Below are 23,406 nucleotides of genomic sequence, written 5' to 3' on the forward strand. Positions count from 1 at the left end.
AGAAAATTACACCTGCCAATCACATAATCTCCTTCCTTCTGTCCCAGGCTTCGATCCTGTGCCAGCTTCTTCACCTTCCACCTTCAGGACCCCACCTATATCTAAGGTTTTTCATGGAAGACTCTGCTGAAAGAGACCTTCGACCTGGGCTCCAGATCCTGGAAAGGGATCCATTCCTGGCCATTCAATAAACTCTGGAAGGACTGTGAGGTCTCACATGTGTGTGATGGGCCGAGAGAAACACAGGAAAGAATGAAGAAAACCACCTGGGACCAGAAAACCTGAGTCCCAGTACTGTCACCATGACACGGGGCAAATCACTTAGCCTCTCTGCTTCCTCATCTAAAAAGACGGAAAGCTGAGAGGGTTGCTAAGATGCCCTGCAGCCATACGCTTCTGAAACAATGCCTCAGAAAACAGCCCTCACACCAGCCCAGGTAGACTTGGCCTTGAGCTTGGCCTGAAAACCAGTACCTGGAGGTGCCCATGGATGTTTCTAATGATAATCACAGCAACAACCAGCACGACAGTGACTGTCTGCTGTTGCTGCCTAGTATTCTCCCTTCTAATAATACCCCAATATTTGGAAGAGTACTCTTTTTCTGGAATTTTAATCCTAAGGGAAATTACACCAGGATGGAAATTTCTGGAGCAGGTTTTCTTCATGAGCCAGGAGTGGTGGCTCATGCCTATAATCCCAGCACTTCGGGAGGCCAAGGTGGGTGAATGAATTCAAAAGCAACCTGGCCAACATGGTGAAACCCTGTCTCCACTGAAAACACAAAAATTGGCCAGGCATGGTGGCATATGCCTGCTGCGCCCACCAGTCTACACCGCATGGCCCTCAACTACTTGGATCAGGAACCTGTGTATGTGAATGCTTAGGGCCTCAGACACTAAAGGACATGGCCCAGTCTGGGGTTGAAGAAGAAACACTGGGACCTTGGGAGGACCCAGGCAGGCATGCAGATATTCTTGTCCTGTCTCCCACTGCACCATTACCAGCATTTCCATTGAGAGACTCTTCCTGGGAGGTGGCCAGAGCCTGACTTTCTGCCTGTGGCTTCTCTGCTATCTTTTCTGTGTCCTGCAACACGTTCTGGGGAGAGAGCACAGGCCCTGAGTACAGGCGCATCCGCTGTGGGGAGTGAGGGCAGCGGGGCGGGACTCACCCATGTGGCTTCCTTGTGCATCTTCTGGATAAGTTGGGCATATTTCCCCTTTTTCTGTATTAACTCACTGTGAGTTCCATTTTCACAGATTTTCCCATTTTCCAACAAAATGATCTGGTCACAGAATTCTAAGTTCTGCACAGTCAGAAGAAAGAAAGGGTTCAGTAAGCACATGGAAAGATGTTCAATTGTATTATTCACCAGGAAAATATAAATTTAAATCACGATAAAATATTATTTTATACCAACAGATTAGCAGACATTTAAAAGTTGTACCACTCCAAGTGTTGGTGATGATCCAAGGTAAAAGGAACTCTCATTAACTATCAGGAGGATTGTAGATTGGTACAACTACTTTGGAGAAAAATTTGACTGATCCAGTAGCATGGAAGATTTTTGAAGAATTATGAACCAATGATCTGACTCCTAAAACCCCACCTGAAAAAACTCTCAAACGTGTACAAAGATACATGCAGAAAGATGTACACTGAAGTCTTTTTTTGTAAAAGTGAAAAATAAGAAACAACTGATCATCCTGGAGAAAAAAATTCTGGTATATTCAGATATTGGAATGCTATACCCATGATAATTAAATAAAGTTACAAGGCTGGGTCCTTCAGTGTCTGAGGCCCTAAGCATTCACATACACAGGTTCCTGATCCAAGTAGTTGAGGACCATGCGGTGTAGACTGGTGGGCGCAGCCTCCCAAGTAGCTGGGATTACAGGCACATGGTGGTGGTTCATGTCTGTAATTCCAGCACTTTAGGAGGCCAAGGTGGGGGGATTACCTGAGGTCAGGAGTTCGAGACCAGCTTGGCCAACATGGTGAAACCATAAGTACAGAAATCAGCCAGGCATGGTGGCACACGCCTGTAGTCCCAGCTACTTGGGAGGCTGAGGCATGAGAATTGCTTGAACCTGGGAAGTGGGGGAATGCAGTGAGCCAAGATCTCACCACTGCACTCCAGCCTGGGCAACAGAGTATGACTCTATCTCAAACAAAACAAAACAAAAAACAAACAAATAAAGTTACAAGTATCAACATGGAAGATCTCAAAAAAAAAACCATAATGTTGAGGGAAAAAAGGAAATTACCAAAGGGCACAAAAAGTAAAAAATATATAAAGTTAAAAAATATGCAAAAGGAATTTCTTCATGTCTAGAGATTCATGCATATGTTGTAAAAGTATAAAGACATGCATGGAAACAATAAACAGCAAAGTCAGAGAGCAGGAAGGAGGAACTAGAACAGAATTTGAGAGTGGAGTCAACGTTTTATTGTTTAATCTGGGCAGTAGATATGTGGGTTTTTATTAACTATTTTCTAAACTGTGTTTAGGTCTTAAATATTTTATACCAAAAAAAAAAGCACAAAAAACAGTAAAGCAAAAATAAGGAGCAAGAGAAAAATAAACAAACGAAGAAGCGGGAGAGAAAATAATAAGGCACTGTGGCCAATGCCATATATGAAAATATTCAGGGGAAAATGACCTGAAGCAGCGCCAGAAGCACCCATCACACTGTGGTTATCGTCAGTACGAAAACACACTGAGGTGGCTCTCAATCTAAGAATAGGAGATAGGGAATTATTTTCTGAGAGAGGGTTTCTTTTTCTTTTCTTTTCTTTTTTATGGATTGACTGATTGAGTTTTTTCAAGGCAGAGTCTTGTTCTGTTGCCCCAGCTGGAGTGCAGTGGCACTATCACAGCTCACTGCAGCCTTGAACTCCTGGGCTCCATCTTCCCACCTTGGCCTCCCCTGTAGCTGGGACCATAGGTGCACCACAACGCCCAACTAATTTTTTAAATTTCTGTAGAGATGGCCGGGTGCAGTGGCTCACGCCTATAATCCCAGCACTTTGGGAGGCCAAGGCAGGCGGATTACGAGGTCAAGAGATCGAGACCATCCTGGCCAATATGATGAAACCCTGTCTCTGCTAAAAATACAAAAATTAGCTGGGCATGGTGGCACGCGCCTGTGATCCCAGCTACTCAGGAGGTTGAGGTGGAAGAATTGCTTGAACACAGGAGGCGGAGGTTGCAGTGAGTTGAGATTGCACCACTGCACTCTGGCCTGGCGACAGAGCAAGACTCTGTCTCAAAAAAAAAAAAAAAAATTCTGTAGAGATGGGAGGTCTCTCTACATTCCCCGGGCTGGTCTTGAACTCCTGGCCTCAAGCAGTCCTCCTGCCTTGGCATCGCAAAGTGTTGGGATCACAGGTGTGAGCCACCATGCCTGTCCTGTTTTCATTTTTGTAAGTTGAAAATCAGGGGTCTACCCATAAAATTGTAAAGATTCAGGAGACTGTAAAATTTGTTCTCAATTTTTACCAGCCACAGAAATCTACCAGTTTGGTTCCTCTGTGTGGAAAGTTGAGGATATCCAAGGTCTTTACAACCCTCCCCAAATACAGAGGAGTCTAGTCTGAGATAAGGACAACTGCTGGGAGGCTGTGACTGAATCACGCTCTGACATGCCAGAGGCTTGAGGATCTACATCATCCGTCAATCACAGAGTCCTGGAGGGCTGCTCACCTGCAGCTGGTGGGTCACCAGGATGATCGTCTTCCCCTTGAGTGTCTTCTTAATGCACTCCTTAAAGATGTGCTTCCCCACGTGGGCGTCCAGAGCCGACAGGGGGTCATCCAGCAGGTAGAGCTGACGGTCAGAGTAGACAGCACGGGCCAGACTGATCCTCTGTTTCTGCCCCCCAGAGAGGTTGAGGCCCCGGTCCCCGGTCTGCAGACAGGCAGTAAAAGGCACCACATCCAGAGAGTGAGCGCAGCCAGCTGCACTCAAATGGATGGGCAGATGTAGCAGACAGAACCCCTTCAATACAGACCAAGGTATGCACACACTCCGGGATACCTGACAATTTGGCATCCTGGCACTTCAAAATACATATATATCTCACGTGTTCTCACTCATAGGCGGGAGCTTAAGAGCTGATCTCATGGAGGTAGAGAGTAGAATGATGGACACCAGAGACTGGAAAGGATTTTTTGGGGTGGGGAAGGGAGGTGGGAATGAAGAGAGTTTGGCCGATAGATACAAACATCAAGTTAGATAGAAGGAATAAGTTCTGTTTGATAGCAGAGTAGGGTGAGTATAGCTAACAACAATGTATTCTGTATTTCAGCATAGCTAGTAGACAGGAGTTGAAAAGTTCTCAGCAGAGCAGAAGTGTAAATACTGAAGGTTCTGGGCACCCTAAACCCCCTGACCAGATCATTACTTACTCTGTGGATGTAACAAAATAGCACAGGTACCCAAAAAACATGTACAAACATTATGCATCAATAAAAATATTTTTCAAGACATGGTTAGGAGGGGATGAATAAACTGCTTCTCAATTAGTTAAAAATCTTGTCGCTCTCCATGTATCCCCTGAATCTAAGTGAAAAGATATGTAACTATTAAAAAATTGTAACTCTTACTTAGATACAAATTTTCTAAACCTATCAACTTCTAGGAGGCAAACATGAAACTATTAAAAATTTAGATAATAAAATAAATCACTCATTCCCAAGAAAAATCACTGTCTGACGTATTATTCAGGTTTGTTTGTCTGTTGTTGTTGTTTTTTTGAGGCAGGGTCTCCTCCAGGTTGCCCAGGCTGGAGTGCAGTGACGCAAGCAATCATGGTCTCAAGCGATCCTCCCATCTCAGCCTCCTGAGATGACAGGCGTGTGCCACCAGACTCAGCTAATGTTTCTAAACTTTTTTTTGTAGAGATAGGTCTCACTATATTGCCTAGACTGGTCTCAAACTCCTGGGCTCAAGCAATCCTCCTACCTTGGCCTCCCAAGGTGCTGGGGTTACAGGTGTGAGCCACGGCACCTGGCCTTATTCAGGTTTTAAATCTCCATTGACAGCACTTGTCAACTCGTAGCACCGGTCGTCTGGGTTAGGGGTGTCATCCAAGACTATTTGCACTGTACACACCCCTACTCAACAGACCAGAGCTGCAGTGGCTGCAAGGAGCTTCACTGCTGCTGGAAGAACCATCTCACACAGCACATGCTGTGTTAGGAGCTGAGGGTGGAAACCTGAGTTACTGAGCGTGTTTTGCAGATTAGCACTCCAGGCAGCCATCAGCTGGCCCATCCCTCCTTTTAACTCTGAGGAAGTGGGAGCTGGAGTCTAAGTACCTAGTTCCTGTTCTACCCTGATGGCTTCAAGTCTCTGCAGAGAAGAATCAGAGTTGACTGTGCTCGGTGGCTCACACTTGTAATCCTAGCACTTTGGGAGGCCAAGGCGGGCAGATCATGAGGTTAAGAGATCAAGACCATCCTGGCCAACATGGTAAAACCCCGTCTCTACTAAAAATACAAAAACATTAGCTGGGCGTGGTGGCATGTGCCCGTAATCCCAGTTACTTGGGAGGCTGAGGCAGGAGAATCACTTGAACCTGGGAGGCAGAGGTTGCAGTGAGCCGAGATCACGCCACTGCACTCCAGCCTGCTGACAGAGCGAGACTCCAGCTAAAAAAAAAAAAAAACCAGAGTTGAAAAGGTGGCAGAGGAACCTCCTGTCACTGCCGTGCTCCAGGTCACCACTGTGTGACCCTGGACAAGCTGCTTGACTTGGCCAAAGCCCAGTTTCCCCATTCATTCATTTACTTATTCACCAAACACTTGTTTCAATGCCCACTGTGCTCTTACAATAATAGTTTACACTTATTCTACGCCAGGCACTTCTCAAAGCATTTTGTATTAACTCATCTAAACCTCAAAGCAACCCGATCAGGTCAGCATTCTTATTTATGCCATTTTACAGATGACACCTTGTTCTTCCTGTGAAGAAACAACTTTGAGTAAGATAATTGAACTCTCTGCCCTCAAGGATTTATAGTCTCAGCTTTAAAAGAAGAATAGGGTAATCCCAGCACTTTGGGAGGCTGAGGTGGGAGGATCACATGAGGCCAGGAGTTTGAGATCAGCTTGGCTAACACGGTGAAACCCTGTCTCCACTAAAACTACAAAAACTAGCCAGGCCTGCAGGTGCATGCCTGTAATCCCTGCTATGTGGGAGGCTGAGGTAGGAGAATCTCTTAAATCTGGTAGGTGGAGGTTGCAGTGAGTGGAGATCACGCCACTCACTCCAGCCTGGGTGACAGAGAGAGCAAGACTCCCTCTAGAAGAAGAAAGAAGAAAGAAGGAAGAAGAAGAAAGAGGGGAAGGAGTAGTAGTAGAGGAGGTGGAGGAAGAGGAGGAAGAAGAGGAGGAGGAGAAGAAGGAGAAGGAGAAGAAGAAGAAAAAAGGAGGAGAAGGAGAAAAGGAAGAAGAAGAAAGAGAAAAAGAAGGGGGGAGGGATAGGTGGAGAAGGGGAAGGGGGAAGGGGAAGGGGAGGGGGAGAAGAAGGGGAAGGGGGAGAACAATAAGGAGAAGACTTAAAAGACTGCCTTCCTGAGGTTATTGAGGTTATTTGGAGACTCACCTAAGACACTACATTCAAGTCGCTAGAATAACACCTTGCATGTAGTAAGTGTTCAATAGACTGAGCTATTATTAGATCATTAACATTAGGAAGACAATGCCACTTTTATCCTGGGTGAGGAGTTGTATGTGAATTAAGGTGGCTGCAGATACGAAAGATTGTGAATTATCAGGAAAATATTACAGTCAGAAATCGAATTGCCCCTGTGGGTCATGGCTGGTGTTGCACTGGCCAGAGTAGGGCAGGGGTGACCGGGCATTTCTCATCTTCACAGGGTCTCCGCTCTTGCTTCAGAAGGAACTTGAGGTCAGCTCTACACCTTTGTGGGGTAAGGTACCCTCTTTCCTTTCCAGCTCCCTCTATATGGTGAGCCCCAACCTCCCTCAATGAGGGAGGCTTTGCTCTTGGCTTTGAAGCAGAAGCTGCAGGAAAAACTCCAGCTGCTCTGGGAGGAAGAGCTGGGATTCGTCCCCTCCCTGCCTGGGGAGGCAGCAGGAACACAAGATCACCAACATCACCCAGAGCAGACATGCTCGCCTCCCACTCACCTCTGTCATGTCTCCAAATGGCAGAAGTTCCAGGTCCCGATTCAGGGAGCAGCAGTGGAGCACCTGGCGGTATCTGCAAAGGATGGGGAGCTGTAAGACATAGGGGACCAGCCCTCCTGCCCATCACCCTTCCCAGCGTTGAAAGGAACGGTCTTAATTTTAATGCTAAGAAACTTAGATTTGATCTTGTGTTTAATGGTATACCACTGGAGGCTTTTTTCATTTCCTTCTCTCTTTCATTTCTTTTAAATTACTACATGCTCTTAGTAAATATTTGACCAGAACGAAAAGATGCAGTGAAAAGCAGTTTTCTTTCCCATCTTTGACCTTCATTTTTTTTTTTTCTGAAAAGCAGCCACTATTGGCCGGGCATGGTAGCTCATGCCTGTAATCCCAGTACTTTGGGAGGCAGAGGCGGGCAGATGACATGAGGTCAGGAGTTTGAGACCAGCCTGGCCAACATGACGAAACACCGTGTTTACTAAAAATACAAAAATTAGCTGGGTCTGGTGGCATGTGCCTGTAGTACCAGCTACTTAAGAGACTGAGGCAGAAGAATCACTTAAACCCAGGAGGCGGAGTTTGCAGTGAGCAAAGATTGTGCCACTGCACTCCAGCCTGGGAGACAAAGTGAGACTCCGTATCAAAAGAAAAAAAATACTATTCCAGTGTCTTATGTATTTATTCAGAAATAATCTATTCATATATGGATGTGTACTGCATGTATAGGTTTATAGTGTTTTAATGGCGCTGTAGTATTCCATTATAAGGATGCATCATAAATTGTTTAACCAGTGCACTAGTGATGGACATTCAAATTGTTTCTTCTCCTTTGCTCCTGTGAGCAATGCAGTGTGAACATCCTTGTACATGGGTCTTTGCTTTCATGGGTGAAAATATCTACACATTAAATACCTAACAGTGGATTTGCTGAGTCAAAGGGTAGGTGCGTTTTTATTTTAACAGATATTTCAAAACTTCTGTATGAGTTCTATCAGTCTCATAGAAGACCATAAAAAAGAGCAATGACATGATGAGAGCTGGGACTTGTTCTCATTGCCCTGGAGATAATCTTATGTGGCATGGAACAGAGCAGGAGATTAGAGACAGGGAACCAAGGGCAGGGGCAGTGGGAACTGTTCGAACAAGAGCTCACAGGCTGAACGCACCAGAAGCAGAGATGGAGAAGAGGGACATACAAGAGTTATGTAGGAGACAGACTTAGTCACAATCAGTGACCAATTAGATGTGGAAGGAACCAGAGAAGGAGGCATCTGGCTTCCTGGGGTGCAAGGCTTGGCTGATGCCATTAAACTGAGTTGCACAATTTGGGAAGAGAAACCAGGGGTATGAGGCTGAGCGGGCAGTGCGCTCATGAATTAGTATTGGACATGACTGTGAGGTGTCCACAGGACAACTAGACAGAGACAGCCAGTTCATACACCTCCATATCTGTGCTGTTACTGGGGGCAGATTGCAAAACCAAGCAAACAGTCACAGGTTAAAGTCCACCACAGTTAGAGGCATAGCTATATCATTCAGGGCAGTTTTCCTGGATCCTCCACTGAACAGCCTTCACTCATGACATCCAGGCTCATGTCTCGAGCAGGTTAACCCCAAGATCCTGGGGCAGGAAGAGGCCATAGAGGGAAAGGAGGGATGTGGACAAGACTTGGGAGATCCATGGGGCCACAGATTCAAACCCGTTTCCTCGATGTCGCAGAGCCTCAGCGCTCACATTTGTTTTCCTTTTCACTTAGGGGCCAAGATTTTATGAATACAAATTAAGTTCTAATGTAGCAATTTTGGAGGGGGAGAGTGTGTTGACTATTTTGAGTCAATATAGCATAACAGTTAAGCATGAAGTTTCTGAAAGCAACTGGATTCAAATCCTGGCTCTATCACATCCCACCACCTGGGTGACTTCGGGCAAATTACTCAACCTCTTGAGGCCTCAGCTGATTCATCTGGAAAATGGATATGATGGTATTTCTCTCACAGTGAGAAGTGAATATGGTAATGCGTGTAAGTGGAGCACACAAGCGTTAGCAGTTGTCAGATTACCCTTCGAAGCTGGAGGTGCCCCCAGACCAGCCACATGCCCCATGCTCTCCCCTTCCCCTCCCAGGAGCTTACCGGGCCTCGTCATATGCGCCTCCCATGAGGATGTTCTCCCTGATGTTTCCGCTGATGATCCAGGCCTGCTGCGGGACATAGGCCAGACTTCCCTGCACCTGCACCGAGCCCTCAAGCAAGTGCATCTGCAGCAGAATTAGTCCAGCCTCAGGAACAGGTGGGCCAAGGGACAGAGCCTGCCTGGTTCAGCAGACACAGTGCCCAGGGCCCCAGTGCCCTCCGGGACCTTGGGAACTCTCCTAGGTAAAAGGAACTTTTAACATGGCCCTGCCAGGCCCACCAGTGAGTCTCAGGGGCCAGCCATGAGAACATGTAGAAGCAGCTGGAGTTAGGCCCGGCCAGGTCCTGCTTCGACTGAATCCAAGATCTGCACTAAAGACACCCCATACTTTTTTTCCCTCTTATTTGTGCCAGCCCCATTCCCTGGCTGCCAGTGCCTTCATGGTCTTCACTGTGCACACTGAAAGTTCTAGGCCATCTCTGAGCATGCCTGGGTATTATGGATTTACTATTGTTAGGTAGGATAATGTTACCATGGTTAGGTAAGTTCTTACTTTTGGACATCATGATGAAGTATTTAGAAGGAAAGTGTTAAATCTGTTTAATTTAAAGCATTCTACAAAATCTATGTCTATATAGTAAAATAAATACGCAAAAACTATCAACTGCTACATCCAGGTGGTGGGTATCTGAATCTCTGCTGTAGTGTTCTTCCTGCTTTTCTACATAAGTTCAAAAAAACATTAAAAACAAATAGAGATGGACACTCATCCATAGCACCCCAACATGGGACCTCATCACTCTTGCTCCTTTCTCTTTTGTATCCCAAAAGGTTTACTTCTGGTTTGGAACCAGGCTTTAACAAAAAGAACAAAACTTTAAAATGCCATCTCTATGTTTCCCTTGATTAGAAGGAAAGTGACAGGCTCATTTGCATAGGAAACTGACAAACCACTCATTTGCATAGGAAACTGACAAACCAGTAGGGCGGTGGCCTTGCCTGGAGGCTGCTGGGCAATGCTGCTGTGATGTGGAACAAAGGTCCAATCTCAGGTGGACCTGGGACTCAGCACTGGCTCACCCCTTACCTGCTGCATGACCTTGGACAAGTCACCTCTCTGAACCTCATGTACTCATCTGTAAATGGGTCATCGTGAGTGTGCCTTCGTTAAGGGAGGTTACCAGGGTCGAAGGGGAAAATGGAAAGCTCTTTGCACAGAACTTGGCATGTAAGTAACGAAGCTGATTACTTTTTTTTTTTAATGGAGTCTTTCTTCTTTGCAGTTGCAAAGAAACTGGAGAAAGGCCATCCCACATGCAGCACGTGGCTGATGTGTAGGAGAGAACTGGTGTTGGTAACATAACTGAATCCCGAAGAGGGGACGAGTTTGGCCATGTTCATTTGGGGGAAGGAGCTGAGGGAAAAGCTGAATATAGAAAGGAAAACTTCTCCCAATGACGTGGGAAGAAGGGACAATGGTCAGAAGAAGGGGAAAGAGATGGCAGCCCAGGAGGGAGTGAGGCTGGGGCTCCTTGGGGAAGGGCTGGTTTGAGGTGCCTGTAGGAACGTAACCAAAAGTGCATAGCAGGTTTCATGGGCATTTTTAGTGATAATTATGAGGTGTGCAGTGTGACCCCAAAAGATCTGGGGAATGGATTTGTTTTTTTAAAAAAAAAACAAAAAACTGAAGAAATGGCCAGGCATGGTGGCTAATGCCTGTAATCCTAGCACTTTGGGAGGCCGAGTCGGGTAGATCACTTGGTGACAGGATTTGGAGATCAACCTGGCCAACATGGTGAAACCCCGTCTCTACCAAGAAATACAAAAATTAGCTGGGCTTGATGGTGCATGCCTATAGTCTCAGCTACTCAGGAGGCTGAGGCACAAGAATCACTTGAACCCTGGAGGTAGAGGTTGCAATGAGCTGAGACTGTGCCATCGCACTGCAGCCTGGGTGACAGAGCGAGACTCTGTGTCAAAAGGAGGCAGGGTGGGGCGAGGCGAGGCGAGGTACTGGAGAAAAGGTGTGTGAGCCACATGTCTACACGGCAGCAGACCTCAAACTCATATACAGGGGATGGGTTGGGGGGGTTCAAATCTCAAGGGCAAGGGCATCCGGCAGGCATGTGTACCCCACTGCTGGGGTATGAGTAAGACTGCCCCATCCCATCCAGCCTCCTCTCCCCAGCCTTCCTTCCTTCTCCCTGTTTCTCCCCCTTCATTTCTCTTCCGATGTCATCCTGAAAGGCACATTCATCCCACTCCTCAATGGTATGAGTTTGGCTTTATGAAATGACTTTTACACTCCTTTTTGCAACAGGGTGGTACTGTGGGAGAGAGATTGGACTTGACTCCCTGTGAAATAACTTTTATGATCATATTAACTTTGAGTCGCCCTGTATCCTCACAGAGCCCAGTTAAGGACAGGTCTCCAGGTGATGTAAGAAGCAGCTCGCACCAGGAGTACTGCCGCAGGGTGAGGAGAAAGGGCCACTTTGATCAGGCACCTCCCACACAGGGCAAGCACAACCCACTTGCTCAGACCCCTGTAAGGAAGAAAGCAGTGGGGGGGCCCCACCCGGGGAACTGGAGCTTGGGAGGCCCTGGACTGTCTGCAGACGGGCACGTATGTGGCCACAGGTTACTTACCTCACCCAGAATGGCCGACAACAGGCTGCTCTTACCACTCCCCGTGGGGCCACAGACCCCTAATATCATCCCCTGCAAGCCAAAGAGGACACACAAGTGTTGGGACAGCACAACCCTGGCACACCCACCTGCTGAACTGTTTAGAACCCAAATCAACACACAGAAAACAAAATAACCACACACAGCCCAAGACCCCTCAGACAAGCAATGCTCCAGAGGAGCTTTGCATTCAGTCCCTGGAGGCAGGAGGGGCAACCCAAGAGTAAGAAGGTCATACAGGAATGGCAGAGGGGAACTCAGGGGTAGGTGGCAAGAACCCTGAATTCCAGATTGGTGTCTATTCTATGTAGCAAACCTGGGAAAGCACTTAGCCTCTCTAAGCCTCAGTATCTCCATCTGTGAAATGGGAATAAAGAAGCCAGACTCACAGAACTCATGCATGCATGCATTCATTCATTTATTCAAACATCCATTCATCCATCAAATAGTGATCTGAGTTTCCTCTGTGGACTCAGTAATGAAGAAAAGACCTCACATTGAGCTTAGAATGTAAGTTGCGGGGCGGGGGGAAGACAGACTACATAAATAAATAAATATCAGATGGTGATAAGTGATGCAAGGAAAATGAAATTGGCTCTTATGACAGAGAGTTGGGGGTTGAGGCGATTTTAGATGAGTCAGCCAGGGAAGTCTTCTACAGAGCAAGTGTCACAGCTGCCCAAGAGCTATGAGAACTCTGGTGGAGAAGAGGTCAGAGGTACAGGTAGGGATTTGGTGGAACCTGGGCTCTAAGGGCAGTGAAAAGTCACTGAAGGGTTTAAGGAGAGTGACTTGAATTGGTTTATGTTTTAGAAAGATCCCTCTGTCATGAACCAGTTTCATGGAAGACAATTTTTTTACAAACAGGAGATGGTGGGGGATTGGTTCCAGGATGAAACTGTTTCACCTCAGATCATCAAGTAAGATTCTCATAAGGAGCATGCAACCCGGATCCTTCACATGCACACTTCACGATCAGGTTCTCGCTCCTACGAGAATCTAATGCTGCTGCTGATCTGACAGAAGGCGGAGCTCAGGTGGTGATGCTCACTGGCCTGCCACTCACCTCCTGCTGAGCAGCAGGCTGAGGACTAGAGAGGGTCTGCAGCCCAGGTGTTGGGGACCCCTGGTAGAATGGATTTTGGAGGCTCAGAGAGACAGTGGGTGGGAGTTGGCTGAGAGATACAAACTACCTATTGGGTACAATGCACACTATCAGGTGATAGGTTCACTAAAATCTTGACTTCACCACTATATAAGTCATTGTCTAACCAAAACCCACTTGTACCCCAAAAGCTATTGAAATAAAAAATACATATTAATTATTTAAAAAAGGAAAATTGGCTCGGCACAGTGGCTCATGCCTGTAATCCCAGCACTTTGAGAGGCTGAGGCAGATGGATCACAATGTGAGGAGTTCAAGACCAGCCTGGCCAAGATGGTGAAACCCTGTCTTTACTAAAAATACAAAAAAATTAGCCAGGCATACTGGCACCTGCCTGTAATACCAGCTACCCAGGAGGCTGAGACAGAGAATCGCATGAACCCAGGAGGCAGAGGTTGCAGTGAACCGAGATTGTGCCACTGCACTCCAGCCTGGGTGAAAGAGCAAGACTCCGTCTCAAATAAAAATAATAATAAAAAAGAAAAATCCGTCCGTCTGTTGCATGGTAGGAGTCTCATAAAAGAAGGCAAATATGGGAGCAGAGAGGTGGATGAGGAGGTTCTGGGAGTGGTGTGACAGCAGCAGGGAGAGGGCAGTGGAGGGGCAATGGTGAGGGCGGTGGGTTCAGGGCAGATGTGCAAGTCGAGCTGATGGATTGGATTTGAGGGAAGGAAGGAAAGGAATCAAGTGTGACTTCCAGGTTCTCAACCACTGGAAGGATGATGGTACCATCTCCCAGGAGAAGGAAGATTTGGAGAACTCATCAAAGGGGGTGAGTATCAAAACCTTATTTCATTTTAAATGCTTGATGGACATTTAAGAGAGTCTGGAGCAATTGAGTCTGGAGCCCAGAAAAGACTTCAAGGCTAGAGATAATAGCACAGAGCTAGAACTTAAAGCCACAGGACTAGAGATGATCACCAAGGAAGAAAGTATAAATAGATAAGAGACAGCAGATGTTAGATATTAACACCTATTGCCCCTAGATATTATTTGTAGACATTTGTCATTATATATAGATCAATATCTGTATGTATTCTGTATCAATTATTATTAGATATAAACATCTACATTAACAGATAACAGAGAAGAAAAAGAGGAGGGGCAAACAGGAGATAGGAGAAAGCTAATATTTGTAAACATTAGGCAGAGAAAGAGCCAGATAAGGTAAGTTCACAGGATAACCCAATTCAAACATAGGTGGCGCTTGGCACATATGAGGAATATAACAAATGTCAGCTTGGTCTCCTTCCTCTTCTCCTTTCTGTCCTTGGTCCTTCCAAGGAACAGCACACAGTACTTTCATATTATTTTGGGTCTTACCTAAGCCAAAAAAATTTAGATAATAGATTAATTCACATTAAAGAATGAAAGACATCCTGTATTTGCCCTCCATGAAAATTTGAATTTTAAAGGAAGAGATCTTGGAGAGGGCAGTTTTTAACCAAGGAAATGGTGGGACACCCGGACAAGTTCCCAGCTCAGGCCCCGACAGTCTGGCGCCAGCCTGCCTGCATGGCCTGGACGAGGCTACCTTGGACACTACCAGGTTGATCTTGTGCAACTCTGGGCCCAGGCTGTTCCCTTTCTCCTCTGGCCCAAGGGCATCTCTAGGCCTGGTCATCCCCTCAGAAGCGTGTCCATTTCTCTCCAGCTCCAATGCCCCATTGACGATCCCAGGGCAGGTCTGTTGCCACGACAAGGTGGCCTCCTCCAAGACCAGAGCTTTGCTGGGGTCTTGTAATGTCTGGACATAGAAAACAGGGCTCTCCTGAAGGAAGAACTTCTGTAAAGACAAAAAGAAATGGAGGGAGGAGAAATACAGTTCTTTAGTTCAGCAGGAATGTGTTCCCAGTTTTACAAGCCTGCCAATTGGCATGGTTTTGTGAATTTCTAATAAGCAGTAAGTTGGCAGCAGTACCACCAGTTAGAAAAGGCCACTAACTGCTGGTGAAAATTCTAGATCAGTGTTTTCCAAATTTCAGACCACCAGGCCACTCTTCCGTATTTGCAAACACTGCACTATCAACTGCAACTCTGTGCTCAGGAGGTTGACTAAGGCCTAACCCACGTTAGCCTCATCCTAAGTGATGATAGCCATTGTCTCATAGAACTGAGGTTTTTCTAATTGAATTCTATTTATTTAATTATTTTTCATTCATTCATTCATTCATTCATTTATTTATTTTTTGAGGCGTAGTTTCGCTCTTGTTACCCAGGCTGGAATGCAATGGCGTGATCTCGGCTCACCGCAACCTCCGCCTCCTGGCTTCAGGCAATTCTCCTCCCTCAGCCTCCTGAGTAACTGGGACTACAGGCACACGCCACCATGCCCAGCTAATTTTTTGTATTTTTAATAGAGACGGGGTTTCACCATGTTGACCAGGATGGTCTCGATCTCTTGACCTCGTGATCCACCCGCCTCGGCCTCCCAAAGTGCTGGGATTACAGGCTTGAGCCACCGCGCCTGGCCTTTCATTTATTTATTTTTGAGATGGAGTCTTTCTTGCTCTGTTGCCCAGGCTGGAGAGCAATGCCATGATCTTGGCTCACTGCAACCTCTACCTCCCGGGTTGAAGCAATTCCACTGTGCCGGCCTAATTGAATTATATTGGACTGGACATAATGGCTCATGTCCGTAATCTTAGCACTTTGGGAGGCCAAGTTGGGGGACTGCTCGGGAGTTTAAGATCAGCCTGGGAAACACAGTGAGACATTCGTCTCTTAAAAAAAATTCTAATTGGCTGGGTATAATAGCTCACACCTGTAATTCCAGTACTTTGGGAGGCCAGGGCAGGTGGATTGCCTGAGTTTAGGAGTCTGTGACCAGCCTGGGCAACATGGTGAAATCCTGTCTCTACTAAAATACAAAAAATTCACCAGGTGTAGCAGCATGTGCCTGTAGTCCCAGCTACTCGGGAGGCTGAGGCAGGAGAATTGCCAGAACTCAGGAGGGGGAGGTTGCAGTGAGCCGAGATCATGCCACTGTATTCCAGCCTGGGCAACACAGCGAGACTCCATCTCTAAAGAAAAAATAAAATCTACTTATAGCTATTGAAAATGAAAAGCTCTGCTGTGTTCCACACTGGGGACAGGTCATTTGGGGTCATACATTTCAAAAGGTGACCATCAGCAGGTCACTTCTCTCTGCATCTCCAGCTCCGTGTCTATAAAGCACAAGGGTTGAACTATATAAATTCTAGCAATTAAAAGAATGGGAGGAGAGTATGATCCCACCGAAGTCAGGTTACATTCACATATCCCTACCTGGAGATATGCTTAAAAGATCTAAAAGGGTGCTTACCGACATTTTGGACTCTTACCCATCTTCCTGAGCCCAGATTGTGGCTTCCTCATCTCTGCCCCCTCCACAGATGAAAACAGGCAAAGAAGGGGAAAATAGATGGGAGAACCCAGTGCCCCCATGGGAAGGAAGGCAGCTGCAGGAGCTCTTTCACAGCTGCTGACAAGTCAGGGGAGCACACTGGGCTGGTGAAAAGCACAGCACGATTTGTGTCACTCAGACCAGCCAACTTCATTCCAGCCTCAGGGCTTTCACACTTGTTTCCTCTGCTTGGTCATCAACATTCAGCTCCAAGGTCACCTTCACAGGGGCCTTCCCTAACCAGGCTCTTCCCAGGAGCCCCCAGCCCTCCCCAGCATACTCCCTAGAACAAGTGTGTCCAGTCCTTCGACTTCCCTCGGCCACGTTGGAAGAAGAATTGTCTTGGGCCACACAGAAAATACACTAACACCAACAACAGCTGATGAGCAAAAAAAGAAAAAATTGCAAAACAAAATCTCTGAATGTTTTAAGAAAGCTCACAAATTTGTGTTGGGCCACATTCAAAGCCATCCTGGGCTGCATGCGACCTGTGAGCTTCAGGTTGGACAGATTTGCTCTAGAACGTCACATTGTTTTATTGGCATCATGGCTCTTCAGGTGATCTTATCTAACCCTCTTTGATAATTCATTTACTTGTTAATTGCCTGCTTCCAATTAAAAAGCATAATAGAACTCCCTGACAGCAGGGACCCCTCTTCAATGCAGTATTCTCAGTGCGTGGCTTGTAGTAAAAGCTCAATAAATGTTTTTTGCATTAATGAATGAATAAGTGAATGAGTGATATAGGTCGTGGACTGCATGTACATAAAAGTGGGATGACTACAGAATGACTTTTTTTTCTGAGATGGAGTCTCACTCTGTCATCCAGGCTGGAAAGCAGTGGCATGATCTCGGCTCACTGCAACTTCCACCTCCCAGGTTCAAGCGATTCCCTGCCTCAGCCTACCAAGTAGCTGGGATTACAAGTGCCTGCCACTATGCCTGGCTAATTTTTTGTAGAGACAGGGTTTCACCATGCTAGCCAGGCTGGTCCCGAACTCCTGACCTCAGGTGATCTGCCTGCCTCGGCCTCCCAAAGTGCTGGGATTACAGGTGTGAGCCACAGCGCCTGGCCACAAACTGACTTTCAAAACTTGATTTATATTAGGGTTTTCAAACTTAGATGCCAGCTATGTAAATAAGTGAAGTGAATCATTTCTAAGATGATAAATGGTAAGTAAAATGCAGCTTCAGGGCTGGAGGTGCAATAGCGTATGGTAGACACAGCGGCAAAGTTAAGCTAAATGCCTCCATCTAAACAGGGAAGCTCTCACCTCAGCTCCAGCTGCTTGTGACCATGGGAGAATGTGGTCCAGGGTCGCCAGATCTTCTAATCATTCAAGAGAATTCAAAAATCTGGGTTTTCACATAAAATGTTCACGTTTTTCAATGCAAGCAACATCCACGGTGTTTTTCTAAAACAAAACTATCAGGGTAACTCTGTGCAAACCTGGATAAAGTCTGCAGAGCATCTGTCTGAGACCTGGTTTGAACACCCTATCCTAAGATCTCCTTGGGGACTGAGACCTGACGCGCCCTGACCCGATTCATCTGTCTTCTCAGGCCCCACACCAGCCTGGACACAGGAGGTCACTGAGTTAGCCAATCCCTCTCTCGACCTAGGCCTTGGCTAGGAGACGTGTTCGGGGGGAACATCACGGGGGCTGAAGGCAGAGGAGCGTCCAAGCAGGGGGCCTACAGCCAGTCCCCGACCACCTACCTTGCACCTCTTCACCGCAGACTTGGAATTCGTGAGGCCTTTGACTGCAAAGGGCACAACGAATACTGACATCCGAAGGGGATTCAGGGAGGCCATTGTGGTGAAGGCCTGGGTAAGAAGGGGAGGAGGCGGTGAGGGCCGTGGTCCTTCCTGCTTCCTCCATTCCCTGGCACCCGCATCCCTGAGCTGCATCCTCAGCTTCCAACAAGCAGTGGCTTCATCCAATGGAGGCTAAACTAGTGTTTGGGGGAGACTGGAAAAAGCTGGGAAAAGAGCACTCTCCTTGGAGTCTTAGAGTTGAAGGCCTAGTCCGTGTTGTAGCTTAGCCACTCACACCTGTAGCTTTGGGCAGGTCGCCCCTACCACAGCCCAGTTTCCCCAATGGCACAGTGAGAAAAATCATAAAGTGTATACAGGAATAAAGTTTGGGAAAGGCCAAGAAAACTCATGGGAGTGAGCATTATTTTCTTTCAATGTAGCTTGGTGCTATTCTTGCTGTCAAGGTCCTATTTCTTCTTCTTTGCCTTAGATGTTTGTTTTCTTCCTACATTCAACATATTCTTACCCTTCATGCCTAACCCATGCTGCACTGTGACTAGAGCAAAACACCTTAGGCTCTCAGAACCTCAGAAGGTACCCTCCTGGAGGTGCCGTTAAGAACCTTCCAATCCATGCCCATCTCTCCTTTCTTCTTCTGGCTTCATCCAAAAGTGAACTCCAATGGAGCAGGAATGCCTTGGTCTAGACCTGCCTGGTGTTATCTCAGTGTCTCAAGTCCCTCTGAAAGTATTAGCCCCCCATTGCCCTCAGACTTCTTGGGGGTGTTTCCCTGGTGCATGCCTGAGCCAAGCAGAGGGGCCAGCCAACTGAGGCACACACCACCCCTTAGCTGCAGACTCTCAAGTGCTTCCCTTCTTGTTCTGGGTGCAGCCTCCTGGCCTCCCCAGTGGTATTACCACCGCTCCAAGAGCTGCACACTGTCTTATTCTGCTCAAAGAGCTGGGATTCCTAACCCTGAAAGGCAGCTGCCACTTCTAAAGGCCAGGTTCAGACCATGAAGGGAAATACCAAAGAAGCTATACCTCTGTATTTAAAGTGCATTTCCACGGCCTTTATTTGGGGATTAGAGGAACTTTTCAACTTCAAGGTGTAATTCTAATTATCGGAATTTTAACTATAGGTGCCACCTCCCCCATAACCTGATGGTTCTGCCATCCGGCCCACCCACAGGGCTATCTAAGATGGCACTTTCTCAGATGGGTTGAGATGGAAGAGAGTGCCATTCTCTTATCTGGAAAATCAAAATCAACATATAGTGTCTATTTGCAAAGACTTCAGATGTTTGAGGGGCATGGGCTAAAAAAGGACACATGAAAAACTCACGATCATGATGGGGAGAAAACAAAGCACCCTAAACCCTTACCATTGATGCTGTGAGTTTCAACTTTAAGAATGTGTGGATGAGAATCATGACCGCTGTGGCCACTGTTGGGGTGATGAACAAGACGGTAGTGGTCAGGCTCTGGACAAGCCCACTCTTCTCCACTAGTTTCCTTTCCTTCTTTCTTAGGTCTGGAAAATAAAAAAGAAATACCCAAATGCCCATCAATGATAGACTGGATAAAGAAAATGTGGCACATACACACCATGGAATACTATGCAGTCATAAAAAAGGATGAGTTCATGTCCTTTGCAGGAACGTGGATGAATCTGGAAATCATCATTCTCAGTAAGCTGACATAAGAACAGAAAACCAAACACCACACATTCTCACTCATAGGTGGGTGTTGAACAATAAAAATACATGGACACGGGGAGGGGAGTATCACACACTGGGGTCTGTTGGGGGATGGGGGGCAAGGGGAGGGATTGTGGGGGTGGGGAGGTTGGGGAGGGATAACACTGGGAGAAATGCCTGATGTAGGTGATGGGGGGATGGAGGCAGCAAACCACCATGGCATGTGTGTACCTATGCAACAATCCTGCATGATCTGCACATGTACCCCAGAACTTAAAGTATAATAAAAAATAAAAATTAAAAAACACGAATAATTCCTCATTTACCATGTTATGAATCCCTAAATGCAAGGATGTGAAGTTTCACTTATGCACTCACTTGAACCTGCGTTTCTAATGCTTTGGTAATTTAAACCAACACTGCACTGCAGAATTGCAGAAGGAATGAAGTTTGTTCTACTTCCATCTAGATAAAGAAAATCTAAACAATTTTAGAAGTCAAACAAAACAAGGTTAAAGGTATCTTTCCTAGAGAATTGACTTGATGGTGTTCATGCATTTTTAAAAATAGAAAAAAATATTTCTTTTGGAACTGCTGAATCGGATCAATATGTGTGAGCAATGATAACTTATCACTGATTATTATTGATTGCCACATTTACTCTGGTTGAAGAATAAAAGTCTGCTTTATATACTCTGATAATCATATTGAATTTACAGAAATACTCAATGTATTATTTTACAGAAAATGTATATGTTAGAACACAGACTTACTGGCAAAATGAAAAGTAGCAAAATAAGATGAGATCAAGGAAGTTGGTTTTCTATGGTTCTCTAACACCTACCATTTCCATTAAAACTCTAGAAATACTTCATTGAAAAATTACTACAAGAGGAGAAGAAATATACTAAGAAAGATGACAGGGAAAACAATTTACCAAAGGATTAACATTGACAGACAAATGTGGGGCTCTTGAATTCATATTGAGATAAAGTGCCAAGTCATGTAGAATAAAAATATTACTTATTCAACAATAGAAAACACTTCAGAACAGGCAAAAATATTGATTGACAAAAAGTAATAATTCAGAAGAAATTTAATTAAATGTTTTAATTTAAGAGAAGAATCTGTAATCCCAGCATTTTGGGAGGCTGAGGCAGGCAGATCATGAGGTCAAGAGATCGAGACCATCCTGGCCAACATGGTGAAACCTCGTCTCTAGTAAAAAAAATACAAAAATTAGCTGGGCATGGTGGTGCATGCCTGTAGTCCCAGCTACTTGGGAGGCTGAGGCAGGAGAATTGCTTGAACCCGGGAGGCGGAGGTTGCAGTGAACTGAGATCGCGCCATTGCACTCCAGCCTGGTGACAGAGTGAGACTCTTTCTCAAAAAAAAAAAAAGAAAAAAGAAAAAAAAATAGTGTGTATTGCATAGTATAGTTTACTTTTTCTCTTTCAGTGCATATGTTCTGTTTATTTGGAAATAGTTTAGCTACTTTACAAATTGACAATAAAGGCTTGCTCAAGAGGAAAGAAAAAAGAAATACACCAAAGATAACCACAAGAACATTCTCCAAAGATCACAGCACCATCCCCAAAGCATCAAAAAATCCCCAAGAGGTGAGAGGGGCATGGCTCACTGTGACATCACCAGGTTCAGAGCAGAAAGTCATATTTTCCATACCTTCAATTATTTTTGCAAATGGTTTCTCCCATGTGTACATTTTAATCAGCTTAATGCAAGTGAGAACTTCACTGGTCACACGGATGCGCTGGTCACTGACCTCAGATGTGTGATGCTGAGTCTTCAGAGACATTCGGGTCATGAACGCCTGGAGTCAGGATACAGCAAGTTTGGAATTGATCTGCAAGGGCTTCCTTCCACAAGGGCAGGAGAGTTCAGGCTGGCATAAGTAGGGCAACTGGGCGTATTTCCAAAGAGAGGTTTTCCAGTCGAAGCTCTCCAGGCCACTATGCCTTAGAGCATCCCAGGGGCCTTTCTCTCCTGAGTCCCAAGCCAGGCTGTGGCTACTTAGGCAGAAACTAAACCGAAATGCTTCCTTTGTCTTCTGGAACCCTAAACCCTCTAATAATTATAATCGCCTTTCAATCAGAGTGACCACACTCAGGAAAATACTTGATTTCAATAATTCAGAGCACACATAATCCAAGAGTCATTTCTGTTTTGCTCAATTTTATTTCACCTGAATCTTTGGTAACAAATGTGCTTCCCTTTCCCCATTATATTGTGCTCAGACAAATGTTAAATGCTGGCTGCATTGTTACATCAGCATATTCTGGGTAGAAGAGGCAGAACAAATATCTCGCACAGAGATTATCTACAAAGGAAAGTTGGTGAAGCAGATAATCTCCCATAGAAAGCTACAAGGTGGACTTTGCACATCATATTCACCTCTTATTTACTTATTAACGAAATATTGTGGCCAGAGACTAGTTTGAGGTAGGGATTGGAGCTGAATCTTAACCACAACAGATTGAATGGTCAACAAGCATCAACATTCTCATTCAAGAGCTATCCCAGATTCCAGATCCCTGGGACTTCCAGGACTCACCATCAAATGGGTGGCAAAGAAAGACATTACCTCCAGTGGGAAAACCAGGAGATAGCAGAAAGTAGCTATAAGTGCAGTCTGTCCAATAATGAGGTAGGAAGAAATGCCGGAGATGATCAGTGAGGAGCAGGCCAGCAGTAACAGGGGGCCATAGTACACCCCTTCAAACAGGTAGTTCAAGTCACTTGTGAAGAAGCTGATGGCCTGCAAGACAGGAAGTCCACAGGCACAGGTGTCACCTCCCTGGGTACCCAGAAAGGGTGGTAGGTGGCCTCTCCATGCCCTCTCCTAGAAGGAAGGCTTCAGAGGCAGGAAGGAAGAGTAGAGACAGACACCCCAGGTTCACAGTTCTCTTCTGTCTAGCTGTGTGACCCTCAAAAAGTTACTTTCCACTCTCAGCCTCAGTTTCTCCATCTGTAAAGCTGGAATAATTATACTTACTTTTTATGGGCTGTGTGAAATTTCAATGAAATAGTATCTGTGCATGTAGAATGTGCCCAATAAAAGGGATATTTTACTACAATTAATACTACTACCATTACTATTGCTACTGACACTATGCCCGAAAGAGTTAAAGAAACCAGTAACTAACAGAAATTCTTGAGTTTGTAGGATAGCAGTTACAAAAAGAAACATCTTGCTTTGAGTCTCTATGCTTGTAAAATAACGGAACTGGCTAAAACGGAAGGAACCAGTATGGCTAACTAGAGTCTGTGTGGAACCAGCTTGCTAATGTCACAGCCTAAATTTCCACCATATGTTTCACACTAACCTCCCCTGAATTTGCAAATGGGACCCATGAAGAGACATGAAGAGATCACCGGATACGTGCAAGGACTTTT

At 45.8% G+C, this 23,406-nt stretch overlaps 1 protein-coding gene across 1 annotated transcript in view; it reads right to left on the reverse strand.

The window, feature by feature from the left end:
• Positions 1-23,406, reverse strand: part of ABCC11 (ATP binding cassette subfamily C member 11) — a 74,727-nt gene that overhangs the window by 27,005 nt on the left and 24,316 nt on the right. Inside the window, exons 7-17 of the mRNA XM_017966830.4 lie at positions 22,595-22,768; positions 21,676-21,823; positions 19,678-19,826; positions 18,255-18,362; positions 14,684-14,935; positions 11,946-12,017; positions 9,296-9,420; positions 7,160-7,232; positions 3,708-3,911; positions 1,173-1,307; positions 1,003-1,099 (exon numbers count right to left, since the gene is read on the reverse strand). Of these exons, the coding sequence (XP_017822319.3) occupies positions 1,003-1,099; positions 1,173-1,307; positions 3,708-3,911; positions 7,160-7,232; positions 9,296-9,420; positions 11,946-12,017; positions 14,684-14,935; positions 18,255-18,362; positions 19,678-19,826; positions 21,676-21,823; positions 22,595-22,768 (1,537 nt within the window). The remainder of the gene's footprint in view (positions 1-1,002; positions 1,100-1,172; positions 1,308-3,707; positions 3,912-7,159; positions 7,233-9,295; positions 9,421-11,945; positions 12,018-14,683; positions 14,936-18,254; positions 18,363-19,677; positions 19,827-21,675; positions 21,824-22,594; positions 22,769-23,406) is intronic.

The sequence above is a fragment of the Callithrix jacchus genome, chromosome 20 (genome assembly GCF_049354715.1).
Source record: "Callithrix jacchus isolate 240 chromosome 20, calJac240_pri, whole genome shotgun sequence".
NCBI lineage: Eukaryota > Metazoa > Chordata > Mammalia > Primates > Cebidae > Callithrix > Callithrix jacchus.